The 20,010-nt window shown below is 34.3% G+C and overlaps 1 protein-coding gene across 3 annotated transcripts in view; it reads right to left on the reverse strand.

The window, feature by feature from the left end:
• Positions 1-20,010, reverse strand: part of KNDC1 (kinase non-catalytic C-lobe domain containing 1) — a 61,670-nt gene that overhangs the window by 18,525 nt on the left and 23,135 nt on the right. For all 3 annotated transcript variants that reach the window (XM_083843125.1, XM_083843123.1, XM_083843124.1), the window contains exons 6-16: positions 18,790-19,808; positions 10,671-10,785; positions 8,614-8,685; positions 8,450-8,511; positions 6,102-6,260; positions 5,686-5,763; positions 5,385-5,478; positions 5,047-5,209; positions 4,115-4,959; positions 3,837-3,981; positions 2,099-2,190 (exon numbers count right to left, since the gene is read on the reverse strand). In XM_083843125.1, coding sequence (XP_083699251.1) covers positions 2,099-2,190; positions 3,837-3,981; positions 4,115-4,959; positions 5,047-5,209; positions 5,385-5,478; positions 5,686-5,763; positions 6,102-6,260; positions 8,450-8,511; positions 8,614-8,685; positions 10,671-10,785; positions 18,790-19,808 — 2,844 coding nt within the window. The remainder of the gene's footprint in view (positions 1-2,098; positions 2,191-3,836; positions 3,982-4,114; positions 4,960-5,046; positions 5,210-5,384; positions 5,479-5,685; positions 5,764-6,101; positions 6,261-8,449; positions 8,512-8,613; positions 8,686-10,670; positions 10,786-18,789; positions 19,809-20,010) is intronic.

Consider the following 20,010-nt stretch of genomic DNA (forward strand, 5'->3'; position numbering starts at 1 on the left):
CATTTCAGAATGATTAAGTTTTGGTCAGTAAGTTTCTGAAAATTAGAAAATACATTCCGCATATGTAGAACAAGCATTTAATAAAAGCATAGTACAGAAACTTCTAAACAAAAATCAAATATCAGACCTGTGTACACATTAGCAAAAGCTTGGCTCTTAAGGTCCTTTTCATCTACAGGTCTTGAGCTTTTAATCCATACATAGATGGCAAGAGTATTTGACACAGCCAAAGGGGACACGTTAAACTTTCTACTCATTCCCTTGGGCTATGATGGGACTTCTATGCAGTTATAACAGCTACTACCAAATGTCAGGGATTGAGGTGACAGTCAAAGAAAAGTTGGTATGATTCTGACAGGTGCTTTTATGCCTGCCACAACTCTCTCTTCTCATTTGAGAAATCCTCCAGGGCTTGGATATGCCAGACTTGGAGTCAAATGGACCTGAATTACTGGTGCAAAGAAGTCACATACCCCATGGGAAAGTCTGGCTCTACATTTGCACTCACTCTGAGCCAAAATGGAAAATTGTAACAGAGCATAACAGCAGCCAAGTACAAACTTACAAATTGACGTTATGCCATAAAAGTTAAGTGACAGTAGGGGGATAAGCTGTTCTGTAAACTATCTAACTTTGCTCAAAACAGAGAAGTAACAAAGTTTAAAAATAGATGGAATAATATGCACTTTATGTAAGAATTAATGGAAACATGCTGGAAAGGAGATTTGGGACTCCTGAAATAGGCAAGGTTTCATAATGTAAATTTACAGAAACAAATGGCATAACTGAGTCTGTGGCAGCTGCACAAAGCATGGCTTTTTTTTTTTTTTTTAATAAAACTGTTGAGATACCCAGAAATGTGCAGTAGTTTCTATTAAGGTTTCAGAAGCATAGCTCTTCAATGGTATTCCCTTGCCAACAACAGACATTATCTTCTTATTCTTCCTAACACTGCAGTTTATTACTATGTGTAGTTGCATATATACACATATACCTTCACTTCTCTCTGTACTTTAAATATGTAACTGAGCTGTATCGCAATTTAATATGATATATTGTATAAAACTAAAGATGTCCAGCAAAGATCAATAATGTTGTAAACCACTGAGAACCTCACGCAGAGTACTGCATACAGCCCCCTCTCTCAGGTTGAGCTAATCTTTCTTAAAAAGAGGCACACAGAAGTGCTGCTAGGGTTAACAAGGAAAAAGAAAATCCATTTTGATATTGTCATAAAAAGTGGTGACGGTCCAGTTTAGCAAAACAAAGACTAAGAGCAGATCTTTAAATATGCTGTTGTTTTTGTCCTTCTTATAAGAATTCCTCAAGTATTTTTCTTCCATCTCTGTGAAATGCTATTAAAAAAAAAACACAACAACAACTCATACAAAAGGAATCAAATACAAGTTTTCCTTGAATATACCAAGCCTAGAGAGGACAATGTTTGTTATAAAAATGGAATTTACCAGTCCCAGGTCAGACTCTAATTTAGTAACTGAAAGATGAAATATTTTGTAAATATTCAGTTACAAAGTATGCTGGAAAAAATGCAAAGCCCACTCTGAAGTAGTTCAAATAAACAATCCACTAATATAACCTCAACAACTGCCACGGAATGGTGTCTTGTAAACAAGTTTGTGTTCAGAAGGCAAAAATTCTGCATCACATGATATATTGATAAACAAATCAGTTGACCCATAGTTCCTTTTGCTATCTTTTAAAAAAAATTACTTCAGTGAATAGAATAGGGAAATAAGTCATTGAGGAATTACCAGGAAGGAGGTAAAAACATCTACTGGATGAACACAAGAAAACAACATGTAGCAGTTAGGATTCAGGATTTTTTCAACAGTCACATCTTACTTTAGCAAATTAAAAAGGCATCCCCACATCCAATGACAGTTGGTCATACGTAAGTTTCATATAAAAGACAACAGTTCCAAGGCATTGATAATGCTCAGATTCACTGATAATTTTTGTAAGTGCTAAGGTGAATATTTTCCTGAAAACCCACTGAAAGTGGCAACCTCTCCAAAACTGAGTCATTGATAGATTCCCAGCACACACAAAGATCTAGAAACACAAATTCCCTTCTTACCCTCTGTCTGATCACTGCTTGCCAAAAAGCTGTCAGATTTCTTCAGATCTTGGAATATACTGCCACGCTTTGAGTCATCTGCTTCAGCTATGCTGAAAATACATGAGGTTTCGGAAAAATAACATTTCATATCCTTATATATTTACATTAGGATAAAATGAGATTTTACAAATGTCCTTTGTCATCACCTATGTGAAGGACTTCACTGCATTTAACTACCTCCTGAAGTTTGCATGTTCAGCTTCAGGCGTTATTTGACAAGAAAAAAATTACAAATGGACATTAAAGCATACTGAGTAAGTTGCAGAGATTTCCCTTTACAGCAACTGGCAAAATTCCAACAGAAGTATCAAAACACATACAGACAAAAGGCATAACTCTATACACAACTTATATCACAAATTACTGTAAAAGGTTTATCACTCAGGATTCACCCTCTAGATAACACTGTGACTGTAAGCCATCCCTAATAAGAATAATGATAATTTTAAGTCAAAGAAGGTAACAATTAAAAACCATTATATTCTTCAGCAGTGTCTGAAGAATACTAAGTAAGCAGTGTCTCCGAGATATCTGATATCAGTTTCAAAAGGTCGTTCTTGAGTGTGAGCTAAAAGCTAGACCTCTATTTTTACAGTGAATAATACATTATTTCCTTTCCACTCCTGCTCTCAAAGACTTTGCTTTTCATTGGCAGTTGAAAGAGGATGACTTCCTCATATATCTCAGTAATTCAGTTACAACAGCTAAAGTTTCTCATGCCATAACATTCAACTCCGGGAATTAAGAACCTAACCTCCCACCAGTTTTCATGGCTTCTTAGAAATCTCAACCAAATGGAAAATGGGCCAGCAAGTTGGTGCCTGATATTTGGATGTAGTCTATTATCCCTGAAACTTGCTGTAAAGCAAATATATCTTTTAACACTGATTTTTTTCTATACCATATTCACCCAGCTTCTTTGTCAAAACTTCCAGTTTGTAATTCCAGATCATGACAAAGAAAACATACATAACTTCCACATATAAACACATCGCTGTTTACAATAGCCTTCAGTATTTTTTTTGATAAAGTATACGACATTTGGATGCTGCAATAAAATGGGAATGATTTTTATTATTTTTCTGGCAGATAAGTCACTGAAGATGAAGTAGTAAAAATAAGAAATGAATTAAGCTGGGGTTTTCTCACTTAACGGGCAACCTACAAAAGATTGCCAGAAGGAGCACTGAATCAAACTAAGTTTAAGTAAAATATTTCTAGTAAAGTTAAATTAATTTCTTTGTCCTTAAGTGTGATTAGAACAAAGAGATGTACCAAGGTAATTTATTTTTAACTTAATGAGAGTTTGGAATAATGCATAAAGAACAGAACTCAAATAGAATAATTAAACTGAACAGTAGGGACAATTTATTTCACTTCTGATTAAACAGCCTCTATCACAACTTTGAAGTTCTCCAACAAAGGTTGAAAACATTTAATCAGGATCAATATTTGATCTCCATTATTCAGCTATCCTAGGATGGAGTTACAGACAAGCTTAATAGGAAATATCTTCTTTTAAGTCATTAAGCACTATTTGCTATGGAGAAGGCCATGATCTGATAGACTGGGAAATTATCAGTTGACAGGAAAGAAATAAAGATACCTGAAGAGGAGCTGCATATCCTTTCCTGCTTCTAGGAAGTAGAGAGCATTAAATTGAACTGTAAGAAGGAAAACACTGAAAAATAGTTACCATAAATGTGAAGCTCTTTCTCCATTTACTACTTGATAGAGATTCTCCAGTAATTTTTCATCCCAGTAGAGGTCACAAAACTTCTCACAGATTGTATCAGAGAACACACCAAACTTAATTTCCTTTAATGTTAAAATGAAGTTACCTTTTTTTTTAAAAAAAAAAAAAAAAAGAAAAACAAACAAAATAAAACAAATTAAGAAAAATAGAGAAAAAAGATACTACTAATAATAATCTTACATATCAGTGATATGACATACAGAAGAAATTGTACATACCCATATCAAAAACTTCAACTCCATTCTCTAGATAGCCATCAAATGCAAACTCTTCTTGTATAAGATGAACCACTTCCTGTAGCAAAGTGTCATTTGTTCTGTTCCGATGAGACAGGACTTCTACATCAAAGACACAAGAAGTACTTTGATCCACTGAGGTACATGGTGTATGTCCTTGGTCAGTAAAAATACTGTCTACGGTTGTAGCACACTCAATTTCTTGGCAGTTTGTTTGAACAACTTGGTTACTTTTGTCAAATGCGTTCTGTGTATTAGTAGTCTCACAGTTTTGCAATTTGCAGGGGGAGGACTCATTTTCTGTTTGCATGCTCAGCTGATAACTTGCAATAGTACTTGAAAGTAGCACTGGCAAACTATGATAGCAATCAGAAGCAATTCTTGAACGAAGAGGCTTATTTGGTATTTGCTCAGACACAGCTAAGTGTACTGGTACAAATGTTAAAACTCTTTTCTCTGAGTCATGTTTGAGAATGATGTTATTTATATGAAGAGAATTAGGAGATGTAGGACAAGCTAAGGAGCTTGAAGGAACATCAGATAAAATGCTTTTTTCTTGTAGAACATGTGAGGAATCAGATGGTGATGGTAATGTAACTGCAGAAGTAAGCACACTGCCTGACTTTTGCTCTTCTGAAGATATTTGGAATGAGAAGCCTGGAACTTGTAAATGACACTCAGGTATTTCAGGTGCAGTTTCAACAACAACTGTGTCCTTGATACCATAGCTTTTAGAGTCTTCTACATATCCTGATTTGTTGTGGTCCATGTGTTTTTCTTTTCTCATCTCTTTCTTGAATTGCTCAGTAGCTGGCGTGTGAACCTCTCTGAAAAGGAAAAAAGAATTTTTACAGGACACATCCAGTAGATTTAACAGTGAAACTTTAACTTATTTTGCTTCAGGATATACTAACTTTGTTATGTTTGCATCTCGTTGCAGAATGATAGGCTTAAAGTGAGTTGCAGGAGAGGTGAATGCTGCAGGTAATGTAGCTTTCTCACTGTTTAGGGAAATTTGGCACGGTACTGGTCCTTTAACTGCTATAAGTTTACTTTCACTGGTAATAGGCACAAATCCTGAAAGCAAAAAACACAATTAGATGAAAGATGAAAAACATGTAAAATATAAATGTAATGTAAATAATAATCAATTTAGACAGAAAAAGACCTATGCACTTGACAGAGAAAATCTCATATAGTGAACTGTTCTAGAGAAAATTAAAACAACTGAAATACATAAGAGCCTGCTTACCTAGACTTGACTCTGAAGGGCTCATTTCAAGTCTTTCATTTTTAATTTCAAAAGCACCATGACTCTGAGAAGAGATAACTTCTTCCTCAACAGCCTAACAATAAAAATTGAAGTCCAAACTGAATTTATTAGCATTTTCTTTTTAAAATTCTACTCAGCACATTACTACAAGAAAATGCCTCCCCCTCCCCATCAGTCTAAACAAATCTAACTATATTTGCAGTGGAGAAAAATGACTGGAACACATTTAACAGAACTAATTGAAAAAATGTAGAGAATTAAAAAAAGGTGGCACTCGTACCTTAAAGACAGATTTATTCAACAATGCCAAAATATTTTTGCTGTTTACTCCTCGTTCAAGTAAATAATAACTGCATGTCTAAAAAAAATCATAGTTTTCAGACAATAAATAAGTTTTTCATCATGTGAGATATTCTTGGACAAGGATAAAGTCAAGGTAAATCATTAAAAGCAATCCAAGTTTAGGATGTTTTATAAACTTATTCCAAGTACTTTATTAATAATGTCAATATAAATTAAGAACACAGCCCTCTATATCCTTAGGGATGTAACTTTAAAAACGTCATCCAAAGTGACTGGTTATGTTAGATATCAGGCTACTACAGAGAAAAGATATTACTATTTTGATATTCAAATCACTAAAATTAGACTTCAAACAGAACTAAGTTTCAAATAAAATTGCTTAAATCTAGTAACCTTAATTGCATCAGCTAGAGAAGGTCTTTCTTCAGGATTTTTTTTTGCCATATCCAGAAGAAGGTTTTTTAATTTTCTTGGCAATGCTAGCTTGTGATTAGGTGGAAAGCTGTATTTTGCTGCCATCCACAGAACTGCAGCAACACCGTAAATGCAGACCTAATGATATAACACAGGAGAGAGGTAAGATGTAAACAAACAAACAAAAAAATCAAAACCAAACAACAACAGAAAACAAAACAAACCAAAAAAGCAAAAAATAGCCCTTCCTCAAAACCAAATCCAGCAAATTATCCAAAAGGTCCCCTCACTCCCTGCAAAATAACCCCCAGCACTTCCAAAGTACAGATTACATTTGGCTTTTGAAGATGCTGATGAAAAATCCCATCATATTTCAAAAAACTGCTGTTATGCATGCAGGGCCAATAACAGTAGCTAATTTTCTACTATTGGAGCAACAGACAAAATTTGTCTTATTCTTTATCTAGGAAAATTATTCAGGAAAAAAATGGGTTTAGAAACATTTTGAAGAGCTCCTTTCTTATATAAAGACCTATTGCTGCAAGCCTTAGAGTTCTACAATAAAGCCTGGCCAGCAGTAATTTACTTAAAAAGGTCATGATAATTCAGAAAGAAAATGGCACAAAGTAATTACAAGATTGCCAGTACAAGTCATATTTTACAGAGATGATTACACCTATCAGAAAAACTAGGTACTGTATATTTATTTTAGGAATTATTGTGCTATCTGCAGCTAGACCAATTGAAGATGCCATGATGGGGAACCTTGAAAAGTACCTGATCTTCACAAGATTTCTTATTTTATTTGAAGAATTACAATCTTCAGACAGAGACAGAATCAGACTGTTTAATGCTTGATGTTAGCATACCCCAAAAATACAATTTTGACAAAGTGAAAGCACTGTACTTCTTCATGTAGCTTATGAAAGGTATTAAAAAGGCTCAGAGGACAGAAACCTAAGCAAGATACTGTGGTCCAACACAATGTTTTCTAGCACCCTTTAGAACCAAGTGAATGACACAGACAATGTAACAAGGAAGTTCACAAGAAAGAAAGTAGCCTGTGAATCTTTTGAGCTATTGAATAAAAGCTACTAATAGGTACAGAATGTTTGAAATATGAGAAAGCAGCTCTGTCATAACCAAATGATTTTCTTCCCTGTAGGTCCAGAATTCCAAGAGGGCTCACAATTTCAACCTAGATTTATTTATTTAGGAAAAACATGCCATCCAATCCAGCATATCCTTAAAAAAATTTCCTTTACTGACGTAGTTACTGTGACTGGCACTACACAGTGTTTATTTCTATGTATAATCCTAACTAAATTTTCATGAAATCAAAAATGTTATACAAATAACAGGAAAAAGTGAAATTATGAACTCAGCTTATTCTATATATAATGTTGTAGAGAAAACAAGAAAAAATATTACTTTAGATTTTCTTAAGAAAAAGAATAAAGCATAAAGACTAAGAGTATTAATTTGTACTGTCTGGTGAAACTGTTATATTGTATTTGAGGGTTAGTTTAAGCTTCTGAAGCTATTAAAAAAACTGCATGCTGGATCAAAGCAGTTTAAGAAGAAAGAGAAATTTTAAAGAAGATATATGAGCGTTTTCTAGTTACAGATAAATTTACAGAAAGTCTTCAGTAGATTTTTAAAGCCTTTTTTTTTTTTCATTATTACTATTTCTAATGTTAAATGACTTATAGGACACAAGGTACATATTAGCTAGCCTCTTTTATTCTTACATAATAGAAAGATACAGTAAAATCTGTTTCCATAACTCAAAAGCTCACCTTGTTATTTATTAACATTTTAATCATCTTTGGTCTGAGAGCTACTTAGGGCTTATATCTCTAGCAAAAAGGTCTAGGAGAACTGTACTGGTAAAAGACATTGCCATAATTCATGTTCCCCCCCCAAAAAAATATGCTGCCAGCAACATTTTCCAGTATTCCAAAGCAGATTCATTGGGGCTTTAGCCTAGACAGTCTAATATATTGATCTTAGCATGACCTCCAGAACATGAAAACATGACTTCAAAGTCTGTCTCAGTATTAACAAATTGAAAATAAGTAAGCCTTATGGAATACTATTGAAGAACAGATTTTGACAGTTACTCAAATAATTTTGGAAGGCAAAATGATTTTTTAGAAGCAACTAGTTTTACGGTAGAACAATATGAGAACAGACAGAAATATGAGAAATACTGAGAAAAATATTATCAGAATCTTTGATGAGCTTTGCTTTCTTCTTTAAGGGGCAGAGGGATACAACTATCCTTTGATAAAATGAACAGCAACCTACATAACCTGCCACATTACCTTCTCAGTATCTACATCTTCTTCTTCAATTTCAGGAGCTAAATAAAATATATCACAAGATTCTAAATGAGAAAAGAAACCAGAAACAAAAGTTAAGATATTTGCTTTATTCTACTCTCCCCCTCAAATGAAATAAAAGCAGAGCACTCAACATATTAGTTTACCTTCAGCTTTTGGTGCAGCAAAGAGGATACTTCCATGGCAGTCAATCAGTACGGTGTCCAAACATAAGACCACTGCAAAACAAGCCACCAAAGTACAAGACATAATAAATATTTGTTCTTGTAAATATTTAACACTAATTAAACATAAATAATTTTTAAAATAATTTGCAATGTCTGTGATTACCCTAAGCTATGACAAAAGGTGCTTTAACAGTAACGTTGGAACAGAAACCAACAAACAGACAGTAGATGCATTTTGTATAGTGGAATTTTATTTTCTTTGTATCTAGCATTGAAAATGAAGTACACAAAAAGAACAAAAGTAAAATAATAATAATAAAAAAGTAATATTACAGCTAGATGTACTCTAGGCTTCTCACAAGGTATCAATAAAAGAAACTTATAATAAGCATTTAAACTCTCTCCTCTCTTCCTTCTTCATCCACCCCTCCACAACAAAGAACAACAACAACAAATATTGAAACAGTGAAGTTGGGATTAAATGTAAAAAATGCTCAACTAAGATTTTGTTTTTGGTATGCTTAAGTGGCAATACCACCACCACCACCACTGTAAGCAACCTTAAGGATATCGTCAAATAAGCTCTTTTTTTTAAAAATAAATAAAAATAGAGTACTAGGACAGTATATTCTTACTTTATATTAATAATCTTAATTATTTGTCCTCTTATTTAATTTATTATTGAATACATTAAAGAAGTCTAAGAATAAAATAAATATTAATTTGTTATTGAATAATGAGTTGAAGACGTCTAAGGGAGAAAAGTAAAAAATCATCCCTTTGCTTTTATAGTACAAAACCACATTAAAATGCCATTAAAATGTTCATAATGCTTAATGTAAATAAAAGCTTGCCTACTACCTTCAACAGTATTTAAGCTGGACCTGAACTATTTGTCTTGAAAAGAAAAGCTTTCCTGAGCTGGAAATTTTAGTAGTTATTTCTGCAGAGGCAGCTCCCTTGAGAATTATTCTTGCTCACTGTCATTACTTCTCAACAGTTAAAGCCTCTGGCCCTGAATCTGCAATACAGTTCATGCAAACCAGATCTCAGCCAAATTCAGTACAACATGACAATTCACACCTGGTTCCTCTAAAACGCTTGTAAGCAACATGTAAGCAATACCCTCTGGTAAGAGGAGAGGAGATAAAGTCTCAGTGGAGACTGCAAGCACCTTTTGTAGAAGGACTGAATTCAAAAATACATGAAAAGGCTAGCTTTGGAGTATGTTTTCCTACCTGTACAATTCCTGTTTAGGATAATGGAAAAAAGGTGCACTCAAGGAATGATTTAGAGGAAACGGCTAAGTAAATAATAATAAATCCATCTCATTCCACATTTTGTATACTTAACTATGACTCGTCAGTTACCAATCTTACTCTACCAGCATTAAGACAAAGGATATTTTAACATACAGTTTATACAACATCATCACAATTACACTCAGAACAAGCAGAAATTCCTCTAGCAAAAATATTCTAAATCTGAAAACAGTATTCAACTTCAGGGCAGTTTTATTCGTCAAATATGGAATTTTATGTAAGGTGCCTCACACTTGCTATCTTGTATCATTATGTTTACTTTTACAGGCTATGTAAGACTCTGATCATAATTCAGGTGTTAGTATTTTGAACACTTATGCATTCTGGGTGCATGTAAATATGGTTGCAGAGGCTGACTACACAAATTCAATTAGAATCTAAGCCACTGTACAGTTATTTGAAGCTTTCACAAACATTGGGAACATATTATGAGGCTGAGATAATCTTTCTGCTGCAAAGTATATCAAATACTTATTTTTAAAGGAAATATTGCTTAAAGTGTTCAGAAGTCTCTCTTTAAGGACAATTTCCATTAAATGGAGTAAAGTTCAAAGTCAAAATTTAAAAGGGAAAAGTTAGAAACATTGGCTGTTATTTTTTCAATATACAAAATGAAATAGTCATAAGATATTTTGCATCAACAGAATAAACAAAACATTACTACAGTGAACACAATCAACTAGGCAAATATTTTCAAGTAAAATTTGACTCTACCTGGATAATCTGTGCAAGTGTGCAGAGTACATAAACACTCGTGACACAATGCCCAGAGTTCATAGTCTTTCAGAGGTTTACCATGCGAGGACAACAGGAGTTTTAGGGAGATCCACTGAAAAAAGATGTAGAGAGTTATTCAGAATTATTGCAAAACAAAAACATTTAATGATGCAGTGAAAAAAATGTCCTAAGATACAATGCACATGCTTAAAAAGCATTAAGAAAATGTATATATTTTATGTGAGGGTAGTAAACTAATAATACTTCTTAATGAAATAGTATTACACAGTTAACTGTACAGATGAATCCGAAGTTTCCTAATTGGAAACAAAGTTTAATTCAAGTGAGATTTCAGCAAGAATAGAAGTATTTCAGGAAAATTGAGCTGTTTGGAAGTTCTTTCTTATCATACTAAGGAAAGATTCAATTAGAATGTCAAGGATGACACAATTACAGGGATGTCACCTATGCTTAAAAACATAAAAATCCAAATGATAGCCACTGAGAAGACACAGCCACTTTCAAATCCTGATTTACCCTAATAGTTATATTACAAGCCTTACCTTAAACATTTCATCAACATTTCTTGTTCTTCTGCGAACAATGTTAACAATATCAACAGAATTAACAACAGGTTTATGTGAAGTCAAAACATGTTATTCTTTTCTTAATCACTGGATGTTCAATTTGCAATAGCAGTATTTTTTTCCTTTTTATCACTTTAGCTTTTGATACCTGACAAAGTACAAAGATACCTGACAGATGTGACAAAGATACTGCTTCATAGAAACTGGCTGTTCTTCAGAGAATCCATATTTTACATTTTATGATTTTCTTATTTTTATGAATTTTCATAGAAAAACTTGACATGATAGTACTACACAGATACCTTCCAGATCAAGCTGTGCTAATAGAAGAGATTGTCACTGTCAGTTTCTCTTTATTTCATACAAGATAGACATTATGAACTCTTTTTTTTTTTTTTTTTTAAACCAAAGGAACAGCAATGAACAACTCACTATAGGCAGAAACCTCTGGATTAGGGCAGTTCCACACACTAAAAACAGCACAGCACTCTAAGATAGTAAACTATCTCTAAATATCAACTTCAGGCCATGTGGCAGAAAACAACTACTGACATCAATTCGGGATTGACTCGGGGCGGGGGGGGGGGGGGGGACGGGGACGGGGACGACAAATAAATGGAGCATAGGAGATGGAGACACAAATTAAAACCTCAGATCTGCTGTTGTTTTATGAACACCTATATATCCCCATCACAAAAAATGAACACATTTTGTGTTCACAAAATCCAAATAGACTAAGGATCTGTCTCACACACAATGGTAGTACATCATTATTTTTGAACAAATCAACCTGTGCACCGTAACTTGCTCATCATTTTTTCATGACCCTGGACATGAAACACCCTTCATTAGTCACTATTCAGACTTTATCATAAAACATGTAATGAACAGACTACTAAATCATCTTTAATCAATAAACACAAATAACTTCCCTGCAATTTATGGGGAAGAGAAAAAGAACCACATTAATTTCTGTAGCTTAAGCTTTGTTGATAATTCAATATTAACCAGAAGATGTAATACTTTGGCCTTATACTGTTTAAATATTCCTTAGGGGTGAGCCATATTAGCTATTAATTTTTAACAAGATGTGCCATCAAATACACCTTTTTATTTACTCAAGATATTTTATTTTCTGTCTACAAACAAAAATGATTTTGGTGCTTTTATTAGGCCATACTCCATTGAAACATGTTAAAGAGATTACTAACTTTGGTATAGACAGATTTGAAGCCAGGTAATCATGTTAAGCTTTACACTCAAATTTTGCTATAACCAGCATCCCAGAATGAAAAATTCTTTCACAAATGGGTTCCTTCATTATACCTAGAAATACCTGTCTAATAAAGAGACATCGGTCGTGCAGCAGCAGGGAAGAAGCTAGATAGTGAAAAGAATAAATTAGTCTAGAAACAATTTGAAATAGATCTTCATGTTGTTAACTGATTACTATCCTAGAGCAGTGCTGTGTTCCCCCTCGAGCATACTGGCTCTCAAATGCCTCAGAAATGTCTTTTCTTGCAGACGCTTTACAATGAAAAAAGGAGCCAAATCTTCAAATTCACCCTGGACAGAAATGGAGGGAAAAGAGAAATTCCACACTCACTATAATATTAAGAAGAACATTTTGGGATTTGGGGATATTTTTGTGGTAAGTATACACCACCATTGCTTTTTTCTGTAAGAGAATACCTTCTTTTGAAGTTTATGTCCCTAGAGGCTCCAAAAGCTGCAGCCGAGAGATGGACTCCCTCCATTCTATATACAAATCACCTCTCACTTCAGGAGGAGGTGATGAATGGCTAGCAAGAGGAAGAAGAAACTCTCACTAAACTGAAGATTGAAGTTACTTGTACAGCAGGAAGCTGAAAGGTATTTCTCATCAGCTTTGGGATATTCAAGCTCTCTAGAGGAAGAAATAAATGATAGAAAGAGCTTTAAGCACAGCAGGAAAGAAGTAATAAACACTAAGAGCAGCAGCAGAAGTTTAGGATAAGAAAGAGGAAAGTATCAAAGATAGATAACAACACAGGGGATGAAAAGGCACCAGAAACTGAAACTCTATTTCAGAAGAAAAAATGATGCAGGAAAAGCAAATCTTAGCAGAAGTGAGAATCGCTGCCATTCACAAGACAGCCAAATTAACCCGAGTCAGAGGAAAAAAAAAAGTTGTAGTCTGATTACAGATTAGTGAATGTCATTTAAATGTATACCCTCATTATTTCTCTCTGACAAGCACCCTAAAGTAAGATTAAATTTCAAGTATTAATATTGCTAGCTAGTAATGTGCTAGTTGTTATCCTATACTTTTATAGAGATGCTGACTGACTGCATTGCTACAGCCTCTTACTGTAATTCATGTCCTTCTCACACCTGCGACCACATGAAAAGGTTATTTTTATTCCTGAAAAAGATACTTAAGAAGGTCATTCTTCTCGTGTCCCTAATTATTCCAAATGCTCACCTTCCCATATGGGAAAGAAAGAACCTTGGAGGACGTCATCTGAAGAGACCTGCTGAGGACTTTTCCTTCTACCATTTTGTGGAAGTCATCCAATATAGTCAATGCACATGATAATGTTTCATCACACATTTACGTTTGTGATGAAAAAACACATGCAGTTATTAAAATATTTTCCTAATGAAAAACAGCATGAACCTCAGCCTACAACTGAGACAATTTTATTTAAGTACCAAAACAGTTATTTAACTTAATGTACATTTAAGTTCTGCTGAACGTGCCTATGCTTTGGTAAACATTTAATTGGAAATCTCCCTTACTTAGGCATGTCTTAGTTTTGTTTTTACATGCAAGTGATTGGTTAATGGCTATTACTGTTTCCTACAACTCAAAAAAGCCCCAAGAAAAAATTTGGAGTGCCAAAAAAAATATATATGTATATATATATTTTAATAATTATTTTTTAGTTAGCATGCGGCATGCTTTGTTTCTCAACTATCTAGCCAGACTTTATAGCAAAGCAAGTTCAAGACAACTGTTCAGCATCTGTAAGACCTCAAGTACACTTCACTTAAAGCATTAACACTGCTTTAATGCTGATTAAAGCTTCTGTTCTATATTATCACCATTAATATTGCACCAAAGAGCAAACATGGAACAATAGAATCAGACTGGTTTGGTCTGGGTTAGAAGAGACCTTAAAGATCATCAAGTTCCAACCCCCCTGCCATGGGCAGGGACACTTCCCACTAACATTATAAAATGTGAAAAAATTCAGGATGAGGCAAGGGATTATAATGTACCTTTCATAGCAAAATCTATATACCCATTTTTAAAGTAAGAAAAAGCTTTTCACAGCACAGAATTTTTGACAGTAAGTATGAAAAAGTTACATGACTTATTATTGCCTGTAATTACATATTGATGACATTTACTTTACGCCAAAAAGACTGAAGTTTAAACGTCACTTGTTGTGAAAGTGATTTTTTTTCCCTGTGTTGTAAGGACCATTTATCAGGTCTACTATTTCATTGTTGGCACCAAAACTGCACAACCAAACTCTTAGCAAAGTATTCAAACTATTCCAACATAGTATGTTTCATGAACATAATGCCAACATATTTTAAGCAGTTAAAGCAAATAAAGTTTTATTCTTTACTTAATAAGTACTATCTAGGAATAGATAGGTTTATCTTTCTTTCAAGTGTTATTTCCCCAGTGTTCAAGTGTCATTCTCTAGCTACATGGATTTTGACTTCTCTCATGCTTGACAGGGCATGAATGACCAACAGAAAACAAATGTATATATGCCAGGTTCCTGTTAACCCTTCCCATATGAAGGCCATAGCATTTGAATTGCAGAGAAACATTTAGAAGCATTAGAGATGATACACACCTGATTGGAATGAAATTGGTTAGAGAAAAAAGAGATCCCCACTCATACTTGAAGTGAAAAATATTTATTTATGGCATGCAAAACTATAAAAATCTCTGAGAAAACCCTCACAAGATACATTGCAGAAGCCAGACAAAAGCAAGCAAGTATTTTTAGTAATGCCTACTAGCAGTAAAGCACAGAACATTAAGAAGCAGTGTTGGGATATTAGAAAAATATTGTCCTCCGGAGAAGTATTATTGACAGGTAAGAAAAAAAAACTGTCTGTTCTCCAGAGTAGACAAGGTTGATCTTCAACCAGATGGGACTGATGTTGCATTTTCAAGAACAAGAAATATTTAAAGAGATGCTAGAAATACTATTCTAAAATTCCTGTTTTACCATAATCATACGTATCTGTTACAGGAAACTAGTGAAAGAGCAGCTCTGTAAATCTTTTCAATAGTATCTTATCCATTTAGGCCAGAGAAGATCAAAATTACATTATCAGGGTTTCACACTTTTTGTGCCTTTGCAGTAAGTGAACAAACCCTCAGACTCAAGTTTTAGTTTTTTAGAAAGTTCAAATTTTTTTAATTTTATTTATTTATTTATTTTAGGTATTCTGTACATTCTGGCAATGAGAAATGAAAGAGAACTTGAAAGTATACAGAAAAATCAGGTGCTACTCCTTCATATAAGGAATAGCACAGCAGATTTTATTTTTGCAGTTGTCAGAAGGAAATATAGAGGCAGAAGTTTCAGAAGCCTGAGGAAAAAATGTCTTCCGAAAGACAAAAAAAACCTGAAAACATTAAAAACAAACACGCAAACAAAAAAAAAAAAACACAGAACCAACCAAAGCAAAATAACCCAGAGCCTTCTCTACGAGAACTTATAATAGAATCCTCCATAAAGTTCAATAGCTACTGAAAATAAATGACCCTCCCTCAGTATCTCCTTCAGAAAACAAACAAAGATTGCTGTGCTAGAAGCTCAGGTTTTCACGGAACAGACAGCAATTTCATGATCATTTTGTTTGGTAAGAAATCTAGGTATTGCTCACAAATGTTGATGCCATCTAAATGGTGTTTTTCTTCCTACAGCAGTTAAAGAAAAACCTCTTTGATTACTTAAGAGCAACACAGGACTTTAACAAATGATAATGAGTGGTAGAACCTGAACATCTGCTAGAATCAATTACAAAAAAAAGAAAAGCACAAGTCTATAAAACCTTTCTTTTACTGAAAACACAGCTAATAAATCTCTAGTTTCTTCGACAACTGCCACTCTACTGTCTTCATTTTTGATCATATGTTAATACACCGCTTATTTGGTAACTGGAATAACGATTACCTTTTCTAATTTATTGTGACTGTCCCGTGAGTTTGGTGGGAGCTGGATAACCCCACTTCTATTAAGGGCCTACATATTTGGAAGAATGAAGCTCTGTTAAGGCTGAAAGAAAATTTTATTTTAAACTAAAGACAAAATGTTTGAATTTCAGAAAAAGGGCAAACTAACCTGAAAACATGTTTTGGCTAATTTTGGTGTGTACCAGTCTGAAATCCTGCTGCAGGAAAAGCAAATAGGACATTTGTTACAGCTTTTAAATTCTGCAAGAAGTTTGGGAAACCTTAATTTTGAGGAAGACTATTTTCTTGAAAGTATCTTAATGTACCTAGACTTAAATTGTTGTTTTGGTAATCCTCTCAGGACAGAATATGCACCTTTTTTCAACAGATTCCTCCCTCCCCCACGCCCCAAAAAACCCCATGACCTTTATCAGTGCAGTCAATTTATGTTCTTAAGAGACTGCAGCTTATGCATCACACCTCTCTATTTAACAAAGGCTGAAGTTAGACTACTACCACCTCATGGCAAGAGCCTGAAGCAGTGGTCTGATAACCAGAATTATCTTAACAACCCTCTCCATGACAAATAACACTAATGCAGTTCAGCATAAAAATATAAAAAACCCTTTCAGAAAAGGAGACTTGCACATAAGATGAAAGAATGCAGACATAGTTGTTTCTGTTACTTGAATACTAAGACAACTAGATTTCTATATACGAACAGGTTTTCTCACAAGAAGCCACTGACTGAAATTGCTATGATCCTTGTTAGAAATACAAGAACATCTGCAAAATAAAGCAGGTTCATGTAAAGCCAGAGAAACAAATGACATAGCAAAAGCAGAAGAATTTGGAATGATTATAGATCTGGTTATTCTTTTCTACTTCCTTCTGAATATATGAAGTTACCCAGACCTGGAAAGGAAGAAAAAAAAAAAGATGCATCTGCAACAAATGGATTCTTTTCCTAGAGTCTGAAGAAAAACCTGCAGGATTTAATAACTAATAAACGACTCACATGTATACAATGAGTAAGTCCCTCAGAGAGCAAAACCATGCCATGTGGTACTTATCTATATTCACTATCTTCCTGCGTTGATAATTTAATAAGTATACAGTTATTGAAGGAATAAAACAGATGACAGAAAAAAGGCAGAACAATCTTCAATGTTACTTTTCTTTGCTGTGTTTTAAAGTTATGATGAACTAAAGGCTGTTTACACAGTTGGATGGTCCTATGTTACTGATTCAGTTGAGGTGTTCCCGTGAAAAGAGGGATTGATATGGACTGAAATCAACCCTAGATGCCAGATGCATGGGACAGCTTGAAGGCTGCCTATTAGGCATGAGGAACAGGGCTGAGTTGTCAGTAGAAAACAGAAGAAAAAAAATACTCTTCACCTAAGTGTAATTTCTGGAAATTAAATGGGTGAAATTTGTGCTGCTCATTTCTTCCAAGTCACAGCATGGCTGGAGAAGCATCAGCCATTTCAGCAACTATGTCACAGGGGTTGTTTACAGCTCTTTGAGTGTGGCACAAGAGAAAACCATCAAGTCAGAGACCAAACTTGTCCACCCTGAGAATCTGTAATTTGAACAGAGAAGAGACCATACTACACTATCACCAAAGTCTAGTCAACTAGTATCAGCTTTCCCTCTTATTTGGCTATGTATATAGGGATGAAATGCTTGAGACAACATATCCATCATATTGTGCACATATTTGAATTCTGTCATGAAATATACATAACACACAAAGGCAGTCATTTAAGAGCACAGAACAGATACAATATATGTACAATTTTCAAAAGCCTAAATGCACACGTAGATTAAAAACGTGGAATCTTCCCCTCCTGAAGCAGATGAGATATTGCCATTGATTACAGTGAGGTCAGGTATACAGCCAGGAACTCTGAAATTTTTGTAAGCACCTGGGATGCCTACTGCAAGATAGTGAACTTTATGCATTGACAGTAACATAAAAGGATTAAAAATCTACATATGCTTGGGTAATGTTTTCTGACATATGTATGTATTAATTACGCTACTCTGACACACTAGCAAGCATGTTCCAATACCATTTGCATAAAAAGATTAAACTGCAGTTTGATTTTTCAATAGCATAAATTTCACTGTAGCACTTTACTTTTAAAGAGGAAAAAAAAGCATCATCATGTTTACAATGTTAACTCTTAAAGTGTGTAGACCAGCAAAATTTGATTTTCCAGGATGCTGAAGAGGGAAGGGGGAGCAGAAAGCGAACACACAGTATTTAAGTCATTTCATCTCCACATAAATGACTACAGCAACTATACAATGAAGACTTTATTTTTACTACCTGCTCATTACTTTTGATTTCTGACCCTCTGCCTTGATAAAGATTATCTTCATTATTGTTTGCGCTCATTGTACGGCTGCTTAGTTCTGGAGACCTAATTAGGTTTGATCCATATCTGTTCCCACTGGGTTTTGTTGTCAACACTGAGGTCATCTTGTTGAAGTGTGATAAAGAATTTTCATTTGACCCTTGAAAAGTTTCAGTACAGTCTTCCAATGCCATGTAATTGTCTAGCATTTTTGCTCCAGCAATTGATTGATTTGGACTTTTTAGCATACCAGTTGTAATGGGCATTTCAGAGGTAGTATCAGAACAGTCTTCTTTGTGATCAGATGAAATAAAACCTATCTTTTTACCTTTAATAAGTGACACGTGTTCTTCTAGATTCATGCCAGACACCTGCGTACACACACAAGGAGCTTCTAAATGAAGATCAGTAACCTGGTGATTCTTTGGTTCTGTTATGTGCGGACTACTAATAGCAAGTGAATTAAGATTTCCCTTTGAAAAAGAAATTTCATTATTATTGTCTAGAGGTAGTGACTCATGTGTAAGCAAGTGATTTTTCCTAGCTAGAGTTCCACTGTTGGTTACAGATGTAAAAAAATGATTTGTTTCTGTAGGTTCAAGTGGTAGCTTTGGAAAGGTTTTAATTTTTCTCAAAGAACCTTTCTTAAAAATGCCATCTCTCTCCAGGTCAATAACACATGATTTTATATCCAAAGCAACACTAGCAAAGCTGTCAGTATATACTGCATGTTTGTCCTCTTCTTTGCTCTTTTTAGCTTGAGTTGCAAGTTGAGAATGTTGAGTTTTCTCATTATCCAGATCAATTTGCACTTCCTTTAAACCACTGTCTCTGCCAGTCACCATAGTAACTACAGAAGAGTCCTTATGACAGGTAGCTGTCACATCTTCCACTGCAGATGAATCACCTATATTGTTTTTCTCGTTTGAGTATAATTTAGATCCCAAACTTCTCTGACACACTCTTCCCTTCCACATGTTATCACAGGCATCTAGATGCAAAAACAGATGCTTATATTAAATGTGTATTTAAACCTTCTAATCTTTCCTAGTAAATGTATTGTTTTTTCAGCTACTACTGTTAAGTACATTCAGTTACAAAAATTACATTTATTCTAAAAAAATCATTATTTCTGGACACATCACTAGAGAACATTCTATACAGAGTCAAAATGAAATAAAATGTTTATTCAA

Source organism: Anser anser (genome assembly GCF_964211835.1).
Source record: "Anser anser genome assembly, chromosome: 7".
Lineage (NCBI taxonomy): Eukaryota > Metazoa > Chordata > Aves > Anseriformes > Anatidae > Anser > Anser anser.